At 39.4% G+C, this 20,959-nt stretch overlaps 1 protein-coding gene across 7 annotated transcripts in view; it reads right to left on the bottom strand.

The window, feature by feature from the left end:
- The window catches only part of MYO9A (myosin IXA), a 320,527-nt gene that overhangs the window by 83,332 nt on the left and 216,236 nt on the right, over window positions 1–20,959 (bottom strand). For all 7 annotated transcript variants that reach the window (XM_025214001.1, XM_014524020.2, XM_014524018.2 and 4 more), the window contains 2 exons: window positions 2,738–2,859; window positions 474–615 (listed from right to left, as the gene is read on the bottom strand). In XM_025214001.1, the coding sequence (XP_025069786.1) occupies window positions 474–615; window positions 2,738–2,859 (264 nt within the window). The remainder of the gene's footprint in view (window positions 1–473; window positions 616–2,737; window positions 2,860–20,959) is intronic.

Raw genomic sequence — 20,959 nt, 5'->3', positions numbered from 1 at the left:
TATCTTCCACATTCATCCCCAAATAACTCTGTAGATGTGCTCTGTGCTCTCCATTTTTGTGTCCACCTAAATAACGTTCACAGGTTAGCAACTATAGTTTGTTTAAATCCAGGGTATTTTGGCACTATTCTCTGCATTACAACCATCATATTGTATAATTCCCCCCATGTAATAAACTAAATTAATCCCTACTGCCTTCTTCCTCCCCTTATTTCTAACTACATCTCTGCTTCCTACTGAACATTTTTCTTCTAAATGTGAACTCTTCCCTCTCACCCACTCTTTTTCCACTCATCAAATGGCTTCCAAAAAGTTTTAGGAATAAATAATTTCTTCTGAACTCTACCTCACAGTAAAACAAAACTGATCTATTTTTACCTGTCTGTGCTCATACCCTTGGCACACTGGTTTCCAGTTTAGCTTGTAAGCATTTCAACTAATGTCGGTGCCAGTGAACAGCTATTGTGACTAACCTTCACGCCATATTTTACTTTTCCAGCATAGTGCTTTATGATAAAAGCAGGCTCCATCACAGCTGGAAATTCAATGTAAGAGTTCGCCTCGTGCTGACGTTTAAACTTGTCCAGTAGCGTCTGGTTTGTGGCTTGTGGAAAACTAAATAAAAAGGAAAAAAATTGAAGGCAGCTGTGAAGTCAGTCAAATCAAAAAATCCCACACTCTTATTGATAGACCATAAATTGGTAATCAAGAACATCCTGCTTTTCTTTTGCTGCAGTGACAGGTATTATACCAGCACTGATCTGCACTTGGTGTTTTTATGTTATAAATTTGCTGGTAAGGCATTATGCAATATACATATTTTCGGATGAAACTTCCAATTGCAGATACCTGGTACAATTAATTGGGTCCAGAATCAGTCAATTACAAGAGCATAATTAAGCCCAGAGTTAGTTATGTGCAATAAATGCATTCACAGTAACGTGCTAAATCTCAACACCAGCAGACTCTCCCTATACCTGAAGAAGGGTGCTTGTGCCCAAAAGCTTGTAAAGAACAATTTTTCCAACCATTCAGTTGGTCTAATAAACGACATCACATTTACCCAAGTAACTCTGTTTGCCTACGTCCATAGACCAACATGGGTACAACCAACACCCCCAATACCTGTATTAATATGCACCTCAAACATATTTGTCTTCAGCCTTCAGGCTCACAATGTAGACTGCATGGGTACATGGTATATCTACACATCTAGGAACAGTAGCCTTTATTTGCAGTCATAACTTTAGTATTTATGCTTGACAAGAGCCAAATAAGGAGGAAATATTAAAATGATTGAAGGAATGCAAAAAAAATAAAGTCACGATGCCCACTTCCATCTCACACCAGTCTCTCTCTTCTGAACTGAAGGGAGTTGCTCTCGATTTAAATAATTATAAAGAGGGGAAGAAAATCAGAGCAACAACCAAGTGACAAGCAACTAATGGCCCTTGGACATTGTGTATTAATTCCTTTTGACTGCAATGAACTGAAATTGAAAAAGACCCTTTGCCACGTTAAAAAAATAGAAGAAAAAATGTAATTTTGTAAAACCTAATTTCATTTAGCCTGTAGTTCAAAAATAGTACCCTGACCTGCCCCCTGTATTTGTGCAGGGTCGGGATCCTTGGCCGGCAGATCTTTCCCTTGCTGTAGTGTTGACTTTCCCAATCTAATCATTTGGCAATGCTCAGTATGTCATTTCTACTGCGGATCCTGAGGTCACAGGAGGAGGGTGGGGAGGGGGCAGGAGAACAAAGGTAGGTGAGCTGCCTGCCATGGATCAGGAGGGTCACTGTAGGTCTTTGGAGGAAGAGAATGGGAATCTCTCAAGTTAGAAGGTGGGCCCCATGCTTTATCACTTGGTAGGAGAAGCTGTGCTACTTATAAAACAGTATGGGAGGAACTTTGCATGTACATTCCTATTGAGGATCTTTTCGATTTAGAAATTTACATTCAATAGATTTAGGTTACGCATCCCATGAGGCAGCCTTATAGACTAGCTGCATCGGAAGGCAAGCATAATTAACTAACACTGTGATTTTAAAATGCACTGAATCCCTGTGTGCATGCACACTCATTCAGAAATAAAAATAACCTTAGCTCACTTTGGCTTAAGTTTAGAAGCAAATGAATACGGTAACTTTATTTCTTCATAACATTACTCACACTGGGGCTTAAGGCACTTTAATTTATCCACTTGAAAGTAATGCTTTTAATTAATTTGGTTTAATTAATTTGTCCCCAGGTAGACATAACCCAAGACAAAAACATGGCAGAAAAAAGGACAGGGCTAAATAAAGGGTACTTTTGAGGTTCTTCCTCACAATGAGGAGAATCTTTTAATAAATAAAGCTAATAACTAAAAATGTTAAAGTATGGTATTTCTAAAAACTACTAGTCTTGCTATGTTGGAAGCAAGAGGTTAAATTAGGCAAATAATTGGAAGGGCTTTGAAATGATGACTATGTAGAAACAGACATTAGGGATTTAACTCTCTCTCTGGAAAACATTACTGAGACAGATAAGACTTCAATTGTGTGACTGTTTCTAAGCAAATAGTAAAAGAGAAAAGAATTTCAGATGCTTCCCCTTAGCAGTATCAAGCTAAATCATAATCTCTTTCTTATTTAAATTTTTCGTCTGACTCTCAAATAATTTAGGTAAATCAACACGAAGTCTTGGGTTTGGTGCACATTTGATAGCAGTCACTGCGCCCATCAAAGATGGTTCTTACTTGCTTTCCTCGTCCAGCAGGTGGAGCAGGCCCGTTGGTTTCTTGCTGATGAGGTTTATGCAGCCAGAGTTATCTATATAGTCTATGTTGTGCCAGCTGATGCCTTCAGCTCTATATTCCTCCTAGAAAGAGAAAAAGCAAGAACTGAGTTATGTAAATAAACTGGCTTTGAGCTTGCACAAAAACTAGAAAATTTCCAAAATGAAAGAGAAAAGCTAGCTTAGAAGGCAAAGAGATTTAAATGATGGAGCTGAAAAATGAAGATGCAAAGGAAAGTTTAACGTGTTCAACATGCCAAATCTTTCATGTGCACCCACGGAGAATTTTAATAGAACACCAAGAGATGCGTTTCCCAGACAAGAGCAAAACCTGAAAATAGCTATGGGCACTGCCCCACAGTATGCCAACCTTTTTATGAGCCACCTGGAAGAAGACTTCCTCAAGAGCTGCACCATCAAACCCTTGCTGTACTTACGATATATCGATGACATCTTCATCATTTGGAGTGAGAACCTGCAATCTCTAATTGAGTTCCACCAGAAATTCAACAGTCACCATCCCTCCATCCGACTTTCTTTAGAATACTCCAACACCAACATCCCCTTTTTAGACACAAGGATCAGTATCCAGAAGGGTAAAATACAGACCACAGTATACAAGAAACCCACAGACCAACATACATATCTGCACAGAACCAGCAATCACCTGAAACACACCAAAAAAGCAGTGATATACAGCCAAGCCCTCAGATACCACCGCAAGAGAACACCCGGGATCGCCACCTCACCAATCTTAAAAAGGCTTTCACCCAGCAAGGACACTCCTCCAGAGAGGTAGATCGCACGTTTGAAAGAGCCACCTGGATACCACGTGAAGAACTGCTGCAGTACAGAAGAAAAACACCCACAAATCGCACACCGCTGGTTATGACGTATCACCCCTCCCTTGAACCTGTACGCAAAATCCTCAAAAAATTGCAACCCATATTAGAAAAAGACCCTATTCTTAAAAAGATCTTCCCAGAGCCACCCATCCTAGCCTTCAGACAAGCACCGAACCTCGCCAACCTCATCACCAGAAGCAAACTTCCTCAACCCCAGAACACACTAAAAGGATCCAGACCGTGCCATGACAAGAAATGCAAAACCTGCCCCCACATCTCCACCACCCCCACAATTACTACACCCCTCAACAGAGCCATCAGCATCCTAGGATCTTACAGCTACACCTCCAGGAACGTAGTATACCTCATCCAATGCCCCAAATGCCCTGATGGAAGATATGTAGGAGAGACCAGACAACAACTGTGCACCAGAATGAACGTACACCGGAAATCCATCAAAGACAGAAACACCCAATTACCGGTGGGGGCACATTTCTCACAGGAGGGCCACTCTCTCTCCAATCTCTCAGTCCTGATCCTCAAGGGAAACTTGCACAACACTTCCCAGAGACGAGCCTATGAGCTCCATTTCATCAACCTGCTGGATACTAGAGATCAGGGACTAAACACAGACATTGGATTTTTGATACATTATAATCTGCCTGGCAACCAACTCCCCCGCCCAGCCCAGCCCCTGGCTTCTTTACTTTTCATCCCATCCAGGAAGAGCACACACTGACTGCTGCAGCTTCCTTAGCCTGACGAAGGGTTTTTGAACCCGAAAGCTTGCTTAATAACTATTCTCCAACCATTTGGTTTGGTCTAATAAAAGATATCAAATTCACCCAAGGAACCTTGTAAACCTGAAAACAGAAGCTTCAACGTTTCGGATGGACATTCAGACATAACATCTTAAAATTACAAGGACGGGCTGGCTTTTGGGATGATCCTCCACCGTGATGTTTTTCTCTGCACAAATTAAACACCACAGGACACCTTACAAATTCAAGCCCATCTAGTCTCAGAACTACTTTTGAGGCACAAAAGAAGTGGCACTTCTAGATGGAAGAGATTGCCTTTGCATCTCAAAAGAAAAAGAATACTTATAAGCCTTTTTTCAAACAGCATGATTTTTCAGCACAGAACATCACACCTACTGAAGAGGTACATGAAGTACCCATCGCTCTTCCATGTCTTCCTTTTTTTCTGCCTGGCTATTCCAGCATTGTCTGATATGCTTGCATTTCACTCACAGGTTGACTGTTCACATTTGGAGCCACCAAACCCTAGCGAAATAAACAGCCAACACAGCTCAGCAGGAGATATGAGCTACTTTGGTCTATTTATTTAGATAGGAAAGTAAAATAAAAAGCCCTTACTGTTTCCTTGGGCCCCAGGAGCTTGGAAACATCCCACTCAGGACTGAAACATTGTCACAAATAAGAAATAATATCTAGCCTTTGATATAATTTGCAACATATCACAATCTCAGTAGCTATCCCCTGCTTTGGACAGTATTTTACTGCTTTGTTTGATAACCAGTCATAATCTATCCCTTTATACATCTGGTATTGATAATGTTGGATGTTATGAAGATGTGGGCACAGATCTTGAGCTGGTATACAAATCGGTACAGAGCTATGACACTTTTCTTCCATTGAGGCTCCAGCCCCCAGTTTATACTGGGAATAAGCAGAACTGATCCTTTTACAGGTCCTATCCTCCACTTATTTATATCCAATAAGGGGCTGATTCCCCCACCTTTTGGAAAAAAGAAATCTCCTTTAAATTAAAAGAGAATATACCACAGATTTAAAAATGAACCATTTACAGAACCCTGCTATATAAATAAATGCCAATGCATATGGAGGGAAGTACATTTAGTCTTTTCATAAAGTATAATCTCCATCATATGTTAATACAGTAACCTTTTACAAGCTATTCTCTCTCCATGGTAGGACACATTCTTTAACTGCAAAGCGTGTGCATACGCAGCTGCATACAACAACAAAACAGCAGAGAATCCAGCCAAGTTTTTACTGTTCTGTTGTGAGAGGTTTGATGATGACAGGGCTAGTCACAGAAAAAAACCTGCCATAATGGTCCCCGGCAGCACAAAATTTTATAGCCTTTCAGCTTGCTCGTATTGCTCTTTTATTAAAAATGTATCCTTTGTTCCTATGCTTTCCGTATTATTACATACATCTTTAAGAAAAGGAACTTAATGTATATTTTAAAAGCTTTTTCTTAAAGGTGACCTGAATATATCTATTTTTTAAATGAATAACTAATTTAGGTACTGAAAACCCTCCAGTAACCAATAAAGGTCATTTAATGTACAGCCACTTAATTTCTCTCTAGCTAACAATGCATGCAGGTATTTCTAAACACACATACCTGCAGAGTTCAAAGCCTAAGAAGAACTGTGAACCCCCCTAAACCTTGGGAAACAAACAATGGTCTTGTTCTGTTCCCCTGAAAAATATGTATGGCCTGCCAATAACTCCTGATATAAAAGTGATAGAGACCATTTATTTATTATATATGTCATGTATACACAAACCCGTACCACAGGCGTATATGTATATATATATATGTACCATCAAATAGGAGTTGTTATATAAATGTTAGATCATTGGCACTTTTAACAATGATGATACAAGCTTATTAAAGTATAAGATTTGCTTTGTTTTGTTCTGTTCTTAACAGAAGCTCATAAGATTAAGACTTTTTATACGTAATTTTGGTTCAGTATTACAGATGCACTCAGCCAACAGTTAAAGCTTGTAGACCTCCCCAGTCCTTGCAAACAATTGCAATTCAGCTTCCACATCCATTTATATTTGCCTTGCACTATTTGCAATGGGATTGGGGGTGGGGCAGGAAAGAATTTTTCCATTTTATGAGCTAGTCTATGACTTGGAAAAGCAAACATTTCAAAATTTCTCGAAAACTGAAATTTTAAAAACAATTCAGTTCAGCTCAATTTAAATGTTTTATCTGGATTTCAAGGTGTTTTTAAAACATAATATAAGCCAAAAGAAATGTCAGTGATATCCATTCTAAAATGAAACTGAAACACCCTATTCTAAAAATATCAAGGGGTTTCATTTTGGCCTCATCATCATGCTTCATCTCTTTTTTATCCTGAAATGGAAATGCATTGAAATTGATATTGTTCTGCAAAATGTTTTGCTTTCAGTGAATTGGCATTTTCTGTCACTAGTTTGTCTTGCCAGAATACAAACCAGCGCTACCACTGCCATGTTAATACAATCATAACAAATGCGAAGTAATTAGACTAGATACAATAAGCCATAAGAACAACACACACAATGGATTTTGATAAAAAAAACCCACTAAAGGCAATGTATGATGTTGCATTGAAATCCAACAGTTTTTATAATCGAAGATCCCTGTTCAGCGAACGGCGGAAACCATATTATAGCAAAGATGTCAGAAATCAAAATACAAATTGCTTGTAAATTGCAGGTAAATCTCTCTTTCTTTTTAAATTTCAAAAAAGCAACATATCCTGCAGACAAATAAGGAAGAAACTTCAACAGAAAAGCCCTGCCAACCTTGTTGGAACAAACTTCTTCACTAAGCTCAAGCTCTTCCTGTAAAAGTGCATAACATCATTTATCAGCTGCCTGCTTCTGACAGCAATTTAATCAGATGCAGCATGTATGACTTTCAGACATCCATTCAGTGTAGGTTTTTTTCTACTGTACTCAGAGCTAAACAACAATGGTATCTACTGAGCATTTTGCTAAAAGAGAGGGAGAGTTTGAAGGTGACTAGTGCATGTTACATAATCATGAAAAAGGTTTCAGCATAAAAAATTTTGCATGAATAATACATAGACAGTTGCTCTATTCCTCGTAGAACAGTCCATCCTTAAACTACTTTGCAAACATTAGCTAACTAGTCCTCACAAAATCTTAGTAAGGGGAATAAGTATTCTGTCTATTTTACAACAAGGGAAATTGAAGCAAGCAGCAAGATTGATCAGTTGAAAGTCAATATCATGCTAAGAGAATGAGAAGTCAAGTGCTTCCTGGGTTTTGATTATGCGCTCAGACACTAGCTCCTGTGACTGGTATAAAGTATATAACCCAATGCAGGCATCTTCAAATTCGTGTTAAACCAGACAATGGCTCCAGACTAGGTGCCTGCAACCTACGAGTGGAATCTACCCTTCCAAGGAATCGGATCCAGTCTGCAAAGCTGATTGCAGGAGCAGTTTAGAAGTGGGAGACGTTGGGGGTAGATCAGCACGGAAGAGGATGAGGAAGAGGGAAGCAGCAGCATTACAGTGGGAAAAGGGGGAGGAAGAGAATGGCAGCCTGCCTTTGGACTTAGCTTCACAAAACCATCCTCCCAAAAGATAGTTGACTCCCTGCTCTAGACCCACGGGATTATAACAACGTAACCATGTGTGTTAAGCAGTTAAAATAATTTAAGTCTATTTTAGGAGAAGGTTCCTTTAACCGGTAAAAATGGAGTTTACCTCCACATAGGTTACAACAGATAGCTCACAACTACCGTTAAGAGAAAAGGAACTTTTTTGGAACATCTGGGAAAAAAAAATCACGGAGAGACTGTTCTTCCTATTTTAAACTAGATAATGGGCACAGTTCATAGAGAACAGATTCTTGTCACCTACCACTCTAGCCATTTTTGCAGAAGGATGGGGAGGTCTGTGAGGGGAAGAGCAATAGTTGCCATTTATGACTTCACTTACAAAAATGCAGCCTTGGCTCCTATTGGGTTTGAAACTGTTGCCAAAGGCTCTTTGGAAGCAAGCCAAGATAACAAAGCAACAGTTTTGTAATGCATTTTTCATGTTCATCTGGAACAACCTTCTATGCAGCAGGACTTGCTCTCTGAGGCTTCATAATATGGAAAGCATTCATTACATTTCCACTTTCTTAAAAAAAACCTGTGCATGAAGAAGTATGAGAGAGAAAAATTAACTAAAGTAAGAAAATAGGAAATATTTTTTCTTGATCTTCAGAATACTGAATGAAGCAGCTCCAAATAAAACCCAGATGAACTAGTAAGTTAATAGCACTTGCTAAGTGCTGTTATGATCAGCTGACTTTTCCCATTAATACTCTCTCTCTCTCTCTACCTTTTTAAAAAAACTTTTCAAGTATTTGTTATTGTGATTTATTAACACGTGATACTGGCACAATCAGGACTCTACAAAATTGATTGGTTTTTTTTTTTTTTTAAATAATCCAAACACTGAAATTTCCACAAGTCTGATATTAGGTATATAATTAGTCAGTACATTTGTCTTCTAGAAATAGTTTTAGTTCATATTTCTATTTAGTTATTTAGTTCATTTTGATGTGACAAAATCAACACAAACAAATTCTTTAAAAGTAATGACTCGTCATTTGGTATTTCTGGCCATTCTGAAACCAAACAGCTTAGAATTTCATGTGAATTTAGGTGTGAAAAGCATGCGTTACCAACACTGAAAACCACAGTCCTGCTTATCTACAGATCTGCATAGCATAATTAAAAGCAATATAAGATGCTCCCTGCTACCTTATTTTCATTAATCTCACCCACTGACCTAAAGATGCCACTGTAGTGAGTACAGAGATCACTAACTTAATGAATTCAGTTTTCCAGGATACTCCTCAGAGCAGTGCCCACAGTAGACATGGAAAGATGATGACCCTGTGGTTAAGACATTGGGCTGGGACTATTTATTTAGGTTCAAATCCAGCTCTGCCACAAGCTCCATGTGATCTGAAGCAAGTTACTCAAACTGGCTGCACTTCAGTTCTTCATCTATAAAACAATGGATAATAATAGTTCCTTTTCATCACTGCTTTTTTATAATGCAGATTATTGTTTCACTGCTTTTCTTATTGTGCTCAATAAAGACTATAGTTGCTACCATAAAATAGTATCTGAATGCCTACTGAAGTCCCTATCCAGGTTGCTTAATTTTGAAGCTGAAATTTTCCAAGCTTTCAGCCATTTGTATCCCCTTATTTTAAATAAATATCTAGAAGCTAGATAAAATGTACTCAGTGCTTTCCCTAGAACATTTCTCTAGGCTGCAACATGTAATGATAACAGGCTCCATTTTATAGTGCATATTACGATATCTGAAGCAATTAGTATTCTCTTGTCTAGATGGAGTTTCTTGATCATTTCTGCACTACATCATATCTGCATTGAAAGCAAGCGAGTTTTGTAGAACAGATGCATGGTCATGTTTTGAGTCATAAGAAAACTCATGATTTAACTGCACGACTTTCTTGGTTTACTTAAAGGCACAGCTTTCATATGCTTAGAAAAAAATGGTCAACACTCCTGCTTGTGGATAGAAAGTCTGAAAGTGGAAACAAAAGAGAACATTAAACAAAAAGAGAGAAATAGAAACAGCGTGACACATGGTATTTAAAAAAAAGTCAAGATTTTTTTAAAGTCAAATCTACTGATTGGTTGGGGGGTTGTTTGTTTGTTTGTTTTTGGCTCACTTGGGGGTTTTTGTGGGGGGAGGGGGTCTAAACTTGTGAATATCTGAATGCTCTGTTTAGCAACTGTTTCCACTGATGCTGAGTCAAACCACAAATAGCTGCTGATCTGATAAAGCGTCAGATGAGAGAAGAACTTATTTCAATTTTCAGCTTCATTTTGTTGATGCATTTTAATGGTATTCTGTGCAAATACCATATTTTTCTTGCTATAACACTCCTGAACAAAATACATACCTTGTGTTTGAAAGGCAGAATAAAGGGGAAAACATCTTTGCTTGTTTCTGCAACAGAAGCCTCTGCTGGGAGTGGGGTAGGAATGGATGTCCACAGCCAGCAGCTAGGGACACCCACATGAAGCCCTACTGTTACTTTTACTTTACTGTATTTCCTTGCTTATAATGTGCACCCCAATTTCCAGCAGCTGAATTTTGGGAAAAGATGCATGTTGTATGCAGGATAATATGGCAAAAATTCAACTAAACTTAAATATTCCAGTGTCGTTTTCTTTAAATGCTGGAAGTAAAAGAAGCAGCTACATTCTTTTTAAATCAATAAATGCAATTACACAAACTGTATGTATAGAGGAAGGCTTGGTAGATGGCAGGGTGTGTAATCTTGGTAGATGGATAGACTTGGACTCTTCCAAATGTGACTCTAAAAATCTAGTTAGAATAGCATGTGCATAACATTGGTCTATGCATTATGCTTTGTACCTGGAAATGTACTGAAATAGCTACTTCAGAATAATAATTCAGAATAATTCTCCTATATGGTTACTGTTTTTTCAGAATAAGAACATTTATCCCCAAGGGCTAAAATATTTAAATAATTATTCTGGAACAGTTATTTTAGTTAATTTCCATATACAGATCAACCCCTTGGCTATGCATACTGCAAAAGAAAAGTTGCAGCATCGTCAAAGCAGGGTAATCAGGAAACTTAAAAATGTAATCAGAGAATGCTCCATAACTCAGGGAGAAGACCCATTACAATACTGATGTTGCATTTGTTTCTATCACTTGTACAGATAAAATACACCCAAGCTTTTTTCACAGCCCAGGCCCCATTTTAACTGAAGTACTAGATTCTGGTCTGAGCCTCTCTTTGAGGCACACTGGGAAATACCCAATACAGCGAAAACTACTTCATCAGTCCATCATCTTCATCAGGCCCACAGTAAGAACAAATGCAGGAGGAGGAGGGAACTGGTACAACCACTTGGCCATTACTGTCTTGACAGCACAGAACAATTTTGAAGTGTGACTACAATTATATTAGAAATCAAACAAGTGCCCAGCTGCCTGCTGGCCTAATGACTTGCACGGAACTACATAATGAACAAAGTATTGATGCATCTTAGCTGCACCATACAATTGGTTTCTATTTTGCAGGAGGTGGGTGGGGAAAATGCTTGTGGTTTTTTTTTTTCTTAATCTCATCTCTCACTTCTTGTTTTAATCCTTGCCCACCCTTTTCCCAGTGGACTCTGGTCTCTCTACCCTAGTCCCTTTGATCTCTTCTCCTACTGCTCTGGCATCTAGTCCTCCTCTTCCCCTAGACAATCTTTGTCCAGTTGCCTAGTTATTTATCACTTGGACATTCCTCTCCAACTAGATGCCTCTATCCTATCGGCAGCCCTCGTCTCCTCTTTGGCTGGGAGCTCCAATTCGACTGATGGGTTGGTTTATGATAAAACAGCTCTTGTTCCACATATAGTAGGCATTGTTCCTGTCTGCCTTCACATACAGTCAATCTCTTTCCAATGATCTTTAGATAAATTCTCCCAAGGAAATGGAGCCAGGGCCATGCCATCATTGATCTTAGACAGTCTGCGGACGTCAGTGTGAAAATCACTGATACAGAAAAGCAAGCTGTATATTTTATAGGGAAAACCTAGTATTATATTATAGATGTTACATTGTTTTTGTCTGATTCTTTCATTGTCTTGCAGAACATTTTTGATGATTTAATTCTAAGTTACTTAGTTGAGGTAGAGGTTGGGGGGATTGTTTTCATTTCATTTGGTTTTGTTTTTGCCAACAACTGCATATAGCATGTTATACTACATCTAATGTCATACCTGACTTCTGAGCAGGGCAATCAAATTCACAGGCACAGGATTTGCCTGCTGTGGCAACTGAGGGTCAATGTGCAAAGTTTTGATATTAGTAAATTATACCGGAGGTGCTTAAGGTTTCCTTATAACAAAAACAAAGACAAGATTAAGGTGACTGGTAACAGGCTTTGGTAAACAAACACAAGCTTGTATTAAAACAAAATAAATCACTAATGAACAGGTTGTACTAGTTAAATTAAATAAGTTCAACTTCAGGCATTTAATTAAACCCAGTGCAATTCTCCACAGAAGTAAGTTCAACATTTCAGCCTTACAAGTTGCAAAATAAATAAATCTTCCAAAATGCAATACCCTGGGTCTTCACTGATTCTTCCTCAGAAACAGCAGCTCTACAAGATGAATACACTCATTCATTTTAATCACTACCTGCACTCCACACTAATGCCTACTTAAATGTAAGGCACCTGATATCTTGCTTTAAAACTGAGCACCTGTCTTAGACTTGGTCAGTAGTAAACTAAACCTCCTGGTGAAGATGCAGCAGGAGTTCTTTGGCATGGATAGCTTAAAATGGCTCCCCAGACAATAAATTATATTGGCAAAAAGACTTTCAGAGATTTCATAGACATTAGGGCTGGAAGGGACCTCATAAGATCAATTGGGTCCAGCCCCATGCCTAAAGGACAGGAAGCCAGCTAGGGTCAAAGGATCCCAGCAAGATAAGCATCCAAATGTTTCTTAAAAGTTTCTAGAGTAGGTGCTTGCACCACTCCTTGGGGGGGGGGGGGGGGGGGGGCGGGTTCGTTAAAGACTCTGGGGGGAGTCTAGTCCAGGCCTTGGGGGTTGGAACAGTAAAAAAGTTTTTCCTTATGTCCAGCCTAAAACGGTCTTGTAGGAGTTTGTGACCGTTGGACCCTGTCATCCCTTGTGGTGCTCTGGTGAATTTTGCTGCTGGAATTAAGCTAAGGCTATTGCAGGTATAGACGTGTTATACAGAACTGCACCCATAACTTCCTAAAAAGGTGTATCCTGCAATCCTGGCCAGGGCTTCCTATTTTTGGCCTCCTAATTCTTTTCTCAGGTTTCCAAGACCTGGCTCCACTTTATTTCCAGGGACTCGGACTGTGCAACAGATAGTGTCCTGCACTGCATGTCTGTTGAAGAACAGAACTACTTTGGCTCTATGCTGAGGCTTGAAATTGGACAGAAGGAGCGAAGCGTGGAGCCAGAACAGCATACTCAGCCATTTCAGAGGCTAGCAGCTCAATACTGCTGGAATACCTGTTATTTTCCTATAACCACATGCAGTGAGAGAAGCTATTGACCATTCTTCAGCTAACCTGCATAGCAGCTATGTGGAGATTTATGCCTCGTAGTTCTGAGACCATATACACCAGAGAAGAGCCTTCGTTGTTTAGCTAAGGTAACAGGACCACATCTGCAAAGCCCCCTTGTAGAGATGAAATAAATGCAAACCATCTCCCTGAAAGACAAAACCCGCTCTCCTGCTGCCATAGCTGCACCCTGCCAGAAGGATTTGCTGCCATCCCTATACTGGGAAAGATCTGGAGCATAGATCTGGCTTCTCTCACTCATCTGCAATGTTCCAGCAAGGGATATTAATCCCCCTTTCTTACCACTTGGGAGAAAATAAATTCTTGATTTCATCAAATAGATGGAAAAAGCTGCGGTAGGAAAGGAAACATGGCTTGGCTTAAGAAGATAGGACAACACCACCTAGTTTGCCAGCCTGCAGTGTTTCAGCCTTTGAGCTAAGAAAATCACTTATCCCAAGTCACCAGGTTTATCTGAAACTTATGACACAGGAATATACTGGTAAGGCTTAAACATGCACATCACTGAAAGGCTTACAAATAATTAGGTCAAATGTTGAAGTCGGTGTGCACACTGCTAATTTAGTCAAACAAGCCCTAAGGCACAGCATGTATAAGGCACAGTGGTAGGCAGAATCTGGAATAAAAAAAAATCTACAGAATTTGGCAGACTTTTTCTGAGTACAGTGCAAATGTCTATCTTGGCTAAATGGCCATTAAAGATGCATAGGATACATCTACAACTGACCTGAAGGTACAAACATCTAGACAGAGAGGGGTTGTTTGTTGTAATGAATACTGGGTACATTTTAAAAAAAAATGTAGGCCGAACAAAAAGAATCCAATCTTCCTGATTGGGAAGTGAGAAATGATGGAAACAAACTTGCTGTGGACATGACCCATCTGGAACTGTTACAGTTCACCATGCAAAGACTAGCAAATCCCTCTAGTTTGATGGAACAGCTGCATCAACTCTGCATGTTACTAATCCTTATTTGAATTAACAACTTGAACTACGGAGGCATTCCTAATCTACAGAAGAACCAGAGGAAAGTGTGTCATGAAATAATAAAAACACAAGATCAACAAGTTTGGGGAATTGGCTCTTGCTGGAAAACAAAACTGATATGTGCATATGCCTGTGTGTTTGGAGAAGGATGCAAATTGCATAAACTACTTTGACAGGATGTAAGGTCTCCACTGCTGCATCTGTTTGATTTTACCTTAATCTTTCATTGTTTTAAATCTCTGATGAGGGAAGCATATTACTGTATTTTTTAAAAATCCATTACAATCTTTTGGATAAAACTAAAGTCCTGACAAATGGGGTCCAACAACAGTGAACTTCACAACAAAAATGAGCACTGAATTACACTTAAATTCCTATTTGGAATGCACCCAAAGAACAGGACATAGGAGAAAGGACACAGAATATGATTTAATTAAGATTCACATGCTTCTTTCTCTTCCTCTGGTTTTCTAGGTAGGATGAACTGCACTCAGATACTTGGGCACCTGTGGCTTTGCATTCTGAGATAAAAATCAGTACTGAATTAGTCTCTTCCAAAGGATTTGTATTCATCCTATTGTGACATCTGTTGCTATACAATTATAGAGATTGCATCGCAAAGAAGAAAAGGATGGGGAAACAGCAACAGAAGCAGGAGAGCTCTTACAAAAGAAAAAGACCCAGTTTTCATGCAAACATCCCTAATTATTGAAAATGGGGGAGAGGGTAATAAAAATATTTGTATAGGGCTGGTTGGGTAAGCAAAACTACTGTAGACAGTTCAAAGAAGACTTCTGCACAAACATCTTCAAGAGAAGAATACAGAATTCTAAGATACTTAATGAACAGGATTCATTCTTATCTGCAACATGGCACTTAGTGCTGGTCATTCCATCTCAAAAATGATACTGCAGAATTAGAAGGAATCAGAGGCAGGCAACAGAATCCCTCTTGTGAAAAAGATTAAAATGATTTATCTTCAAAGAGAGATGAGATTAACAAGATATACAGAAAATAACGGATATCAAGAAGTCAGATCAGGGATTTTTCTTCTCCCCTGCTCTTCACACAAGAACAAGGGAGCATTCAGTTAAATTGAAACACAACAGAAGTCAACACTAAATATAAAGATAAACCTTTTTTTACACTAGGCAACTGGTCAGTAGAACTCATTGCCACAGTACGTCCCTGGGGCGGAGAACCTGACCATATTCAAAGAGGAACATTTATAGAAACAAGAATTTCTAGAATTAGAACTGAATTCTAGAATTACAAATTATAGAAAGGATTATAAAATCTCTTGCTTCAGGGTTGGAGTTGGTTTCCACTGGTGTGAGGAACTGACTTTGCAGAAGGAAGAGACATGCTGTCCTGCATCTCCCTAATGCTGTGTTTCATGCTCTCAGGCCTGTTGTTGGCCCCTACCTATTTTAGGTTTTACATTGCTCCCTTCTCCCCCATTTTAAGAGACTCGACCTCATTTTCCCTTCCAGGCAAATAATCACTTAAGTCATTGTGCTTATTTTGGTAGGCTTGTTTGTTCTAAGATATTATTCTGGGAAGAACGTTGCCAAAGCAGTGAACATCATCTTTGGTTCTGGGGAAAATCCTAGCTCAAAAAGAAAGGTTTTTCAGAATTTCCTAAAACACTGTTTCCTTCTGGATTTGCCCAAACTACTAGCTTATTCAAGAGTGTGGTTCTCTCATGCAGGAATACTTTTGTCCCCAGTTCTAAAGTGTTTTGGTCCTGGACCATGCAAGCTGTATCATGCAGAGCAACAGAAGAATCTCATCAGTCCACAGACAATTTCAGTCTTTATACAAAGTGTAACTTATGCCATTATTTGCTTTGAGGACCAAGTCCAAGGCCTTTTCACGAACATCTAAAACTGAGAACCCTGATGAAGACAGACTAGAAACACTCATGTGATTTCTGAACAGTATAATCAATAACAACTTCCTTGTGGAGTCATTAGAAAATCTAGTTTTATTCAATTAATACAGACCTGCATGGCTTCAAGCTTGATTTTAAGATGACAGACCACACTCAACTTCATGTGATACAGATACAGAGTCCAACAGTGTCCCTGGGTATACAGAAAGTGGCTATGCAGACAAAGCATTTTCTATGAAGATAACTAATTCTGAACATTTTGATCCTTTCTGGAATTTGTTAACCTTTCAGGGACCCTGTAAAGCTGACTTCCCCCCTTCCCCAACTGTACATGAGTTGAAGGCAAGAAGGTAGTTAGAAGAGTCAGGTATATTGTTCTAATTATGTGTACATAAAGCTATGGGGTGAACAGTCCATGATATAATAGCTGAGGATATTTCCCTTCGTATTTCACGTTTCAACTTCGTAAAAGCACAGAAATTAGATGGGCTCTTAACATACAATGTAATCAATACTTGTTTGGCTAGAATTATTTTCAAATTAAAGAAAGCATGGTTTGAATCCTAGAAACATGGAATGAAAAAAATACAATGCTTAGAGCTGCTTGACTAGATGAAAAAATAAAAGAAAAACTAATTAATTTACATCCTTCCTGGCATGAGTCTCAGAGATCTGACACAGTTTAGTATACTTCACACTTCTGTCACTTGGACATACTAAGGGCTTGTGCACATAGGAAAATTATTCCATAACACAGGTGGGTGTAAATTTAAGGCAGAATAGTTCTTCCAGAGCACCTGCACACATGGACATACTTAATCTGGAATAAGTGTCTAGAATTACTCCCGAATAGTTGTTCCAGAACAACCTGCATACAGACAGAGCAGTGTTTGTGCTTGGTGATGAAGATTGCTCTGTCCTAAAGCAATCACTGAACAGAGCCTTTCAGTTTTCTATTTAAGAGGTTCATTTCCCTGAAAATTCAACAGCAACTTCCAAAGCAGAATGATGACCCTCTGTTCCTCCCATCCCCAACACTACATTTTTACTCTCAGACAGCATTTACAATCTGAGGGACTAGTAAATAAATCTCCTTTAATTCTCCTCACAATCTGTAGCCTATTTTCCCAGCTCTTCCTGCACTGGGATTTAAAAAGAATATAAACAAGTTCTTAAGCCCAATTTTTAATATATTAAAAAATAAAAATAGCTACCAGTGCAAGCTTAAATTTTGCAAACCAAAACATATAGATTGTTTGTCTTTTGGTAGTTAGTCACAGATTATGTTTCCTGAGGCTCTTGTATTGCAGCTTACTGCCAAGACTTCACATTCAGATGGTTGGCCAAAAAATCTATGAATAGCCTCTCAATATGAATGTGGTCAGAAAATCCCAGCAAAATGAACATTGTTAGTGCTACATTTAAAAACCTAGTAGAAAAGAAGAGCACACTATTTGTTCCAAAATAAATGGTTAAAATAATGACCATTAACACATGGGGAACTGAAAAGACTTGCAAAACAAGTAAAGATGGGGGGGAGGGAAATAAATCTGACTAATCCTTTCTTGATCATACATGGCAGGTTTTATGCACTGTCACACTTGATGGAAAGATTCACCAAACTCCAGCATTTTTGGTACCTGCCTAGATACCCTCTATGTCACCCAATTCTCACAGTACTCAAGAGCAAATTGTTTGTTTGCATATTATAAACCAGAGTGTGTGGTCAAGGCAATTAACATTACATTGGATAGACAGATCTAAGGGAAACTTCTACTCCACAATCATCATCTTGTTCCTCCATGCGGCATTTGACCATTTTGTTACACATGCTGGTGCTCGTTTACTGTACTTGGTAAGATCTTTCATTGTTCATGTGCCTTCAAGCAGCAGGCACTGCAGCAGGTGTTGCTGCACTGTCTGAGACTCTGTGCCACTGTCACAGGTGGCATAGCCTCACTTCTTCATTAGTTCTTTAGCACGTCCAACTCCGGTATGCAGGTGGTTGAGATTTGCCACTTTTGCCATGGTTCATCAGCCCCTGGGGGTAAGGACTCAGCTGCTGGAATGTCCATTTTTTCACTGTCAGGTATTTTCTTCACCCTTCCGTTCCAAATCTGTAGTGGTGTCTCCTTGGCTGTGACATTGAGAGGTTGGGTGCTAGTGAGGAAGCTCCTGCATGACTTCAGAGGTTTGTGTGCTGCGTGATGGTCATACAACTAGTGTCTCACATCTTCAGTTTGTCTCAGTCCTTCTATCCTGCTGGCCACTGCTCTTCTGATGTCAGATGGAGTGATTGTCAGCCAGTAGATACACACTGTTTATGGTTGGCAGGCTCCAAACATCCTGTGATGCACTGGAAGCTATCATTCATAATGGGGTCAAGGTGCTTAGCGTGTACGGATCTCTCCCATACAGGTCGTGCACTCCCCAATAAGCAACATGGATGTTAAAAACCCTATAAAAGTTACCCATGTTTTTCTTATACTAAGATTAGGCTGCAGTTAGATAGCAATGTGCTCAGCATTAACCTATATTTTAGTTATCCAGAATCTGAAGCTGATACACCATGCAGCAGCCTGTCTGGGTTAGAGGAGTATCTCACAGTGACTATCGGCTCTGTGATTTCCACTGGATTCCTATGGGTTTATGGGTGGATGTTCAAGGTGTTGGGTGGGGAGCTATAAAGTCCTAAAGGGCTTAGGGCATGCACTACACAATTCTAGTGGGAGATCATTTCTCTTCTAGTGCTAAAACACAAAAATTGAGCTCAGCTGAAGTACATAAAGCTGGAGCCCCCTGACTATACACAAAGAGCTTTCACTGCCCAACAGCTCTGGAGTTTTGTCCATCTCCAGTACTGTAACTAAGAAGGGAAGACAGGTTGCTGATTTTGGAGTGGGGAAGATGAAAAAAATAGCCACTGCCCTATTACACCTCTGCCCACCCTCACTCCTCATCTAAAATTGACCAATTTGATCAGGGAATACCTTAAAGTTTATTTTCTCTGGACACTAAAGAAGGGGTAATGGAGCTGATGGTGGAGTAAAAAGGGTGGGCAACTTCGAAAAATAGGGCAATGGGAGATTCTGTGTTGCCTGGTAAGATGTTGCAGGATATATTAAATTGTACTACTATACTTTATGGTAAAACATCAATTCTAAATTACATGAAGGGCATCTTGAGCATAAGGAGAGGAACTATTTTTAGAGTGAAAATAGATTTAAACATATATAAGTAACCATTCACTATTGACAGAGTAATGGCAGCCTAAGACTGCTTTGGATCCTGAATCACAAATACACCTAGAGAAAACAACATTCAGCTTCTGGTTCCATTTTTCCCAAAGCAGCAAACACTCCCTCCATCGTAAAGCACATATAAATTAAAAACTGGCAAATCCAAACAAAATCATGATCCATTTCTATGTATTTTGATACTCTAGGTTAAAAAATTGCAACTTCCTGGCCAGGGCAGCAAGCAGTTCTGCTCAGCGCCAAAGAATGCTCAAGATGCTAGACTAAAATGTAGAGCACCCATCTATTAGCCTCCCAGAAAGAAGAAATCAAAATCGCCAACAAGTTCGATTGCTACAAAACCATGACATTAGAAGATACACTGCCAGAGGAAAATGTATAAAACTGCAACAGAGTCTCTCAAAAGACAGAATCAGTAACAAGACTCTAAGTGAAAATTGGGAGGTATGAAACACAAAGCAGAGGAGCGTGGCTATATAGTCAAGTGAAGCATTTTCCCTTCCCAACCATGTGCCAAAGAGAAGAAAAACAAGAGACATTTCTTCAGATTATCAGAAATCATAAAACTTATAAAGAAGCAACAAAAAAGAAACATGCCCCAGCCTATGATTAAAGGATGGTGAGACCTGAGGAAGGGTACTTGGGTATAGACCTGAAAGCTTGTCTGTATCCCTCCTGATTATGCAGTTGGTCCAGTAAAAGATAAATCACCCACAAAGAGTCTTGTCCTATGATTAGAGACATAGCATTGTGCTCTGGACCAACCTGCTATCACATCAGAAATGGACAGAAACATTAAATAGATGTGGATCAACCCCCAAAACAGTATATAACCCTACCCTCGGTAGGTTGTACCTGCTGTAACATCAAACCCAAGGGACTACCACAGGGGTGGGCAAAATGTGGCTGGATGTGGCCCGCCAGGCCATTCTATCTGGCTTGCTGGGCCCCTAAAAAATTTAGAAAATTAATATTTATCTGCCCTTGGCTACCTGTCATGCGGCCCTCAATGGCTTGCCAAAACTCAGTAAGCAGCCCTCTGCCCAAAATAATTGCTTGCCCCTGGTCTATGACAAGATTTTTTGCCTGGAATTTAAGGCAACAGTTTTGGTTTATAAACCTCTATATGCTTGAGAGCCTGGTTGGTCAAAGTGGGAGTCTAGGATTTTTTTTCCTAATTAAGACAAACCCTCAGGACTTTCTCATCTCAAATGCCAGGTGACTCCCTGGGCAGTAAGGCTGCCATTCACATCAGCAGG

This window comes from Alligator sinensis, unplaced genomic scaffold, assembly GCF_000455745.1.
Source record: "Alligator sinensis unplaced genomic scaffold, ASM45574v1 scaffold971_1, whole genome shotgun sequence".
Lineage (NCBI taxonomy): Eukaryota > Metazoa > Chordata > Crocodylia > Alligatoridae > Alligator > Alligator sinensis.
Note: the sequence above shows the minus strand (reverse complement) of the source record. Positions and strands in the feature narration are given on the sequence as shown.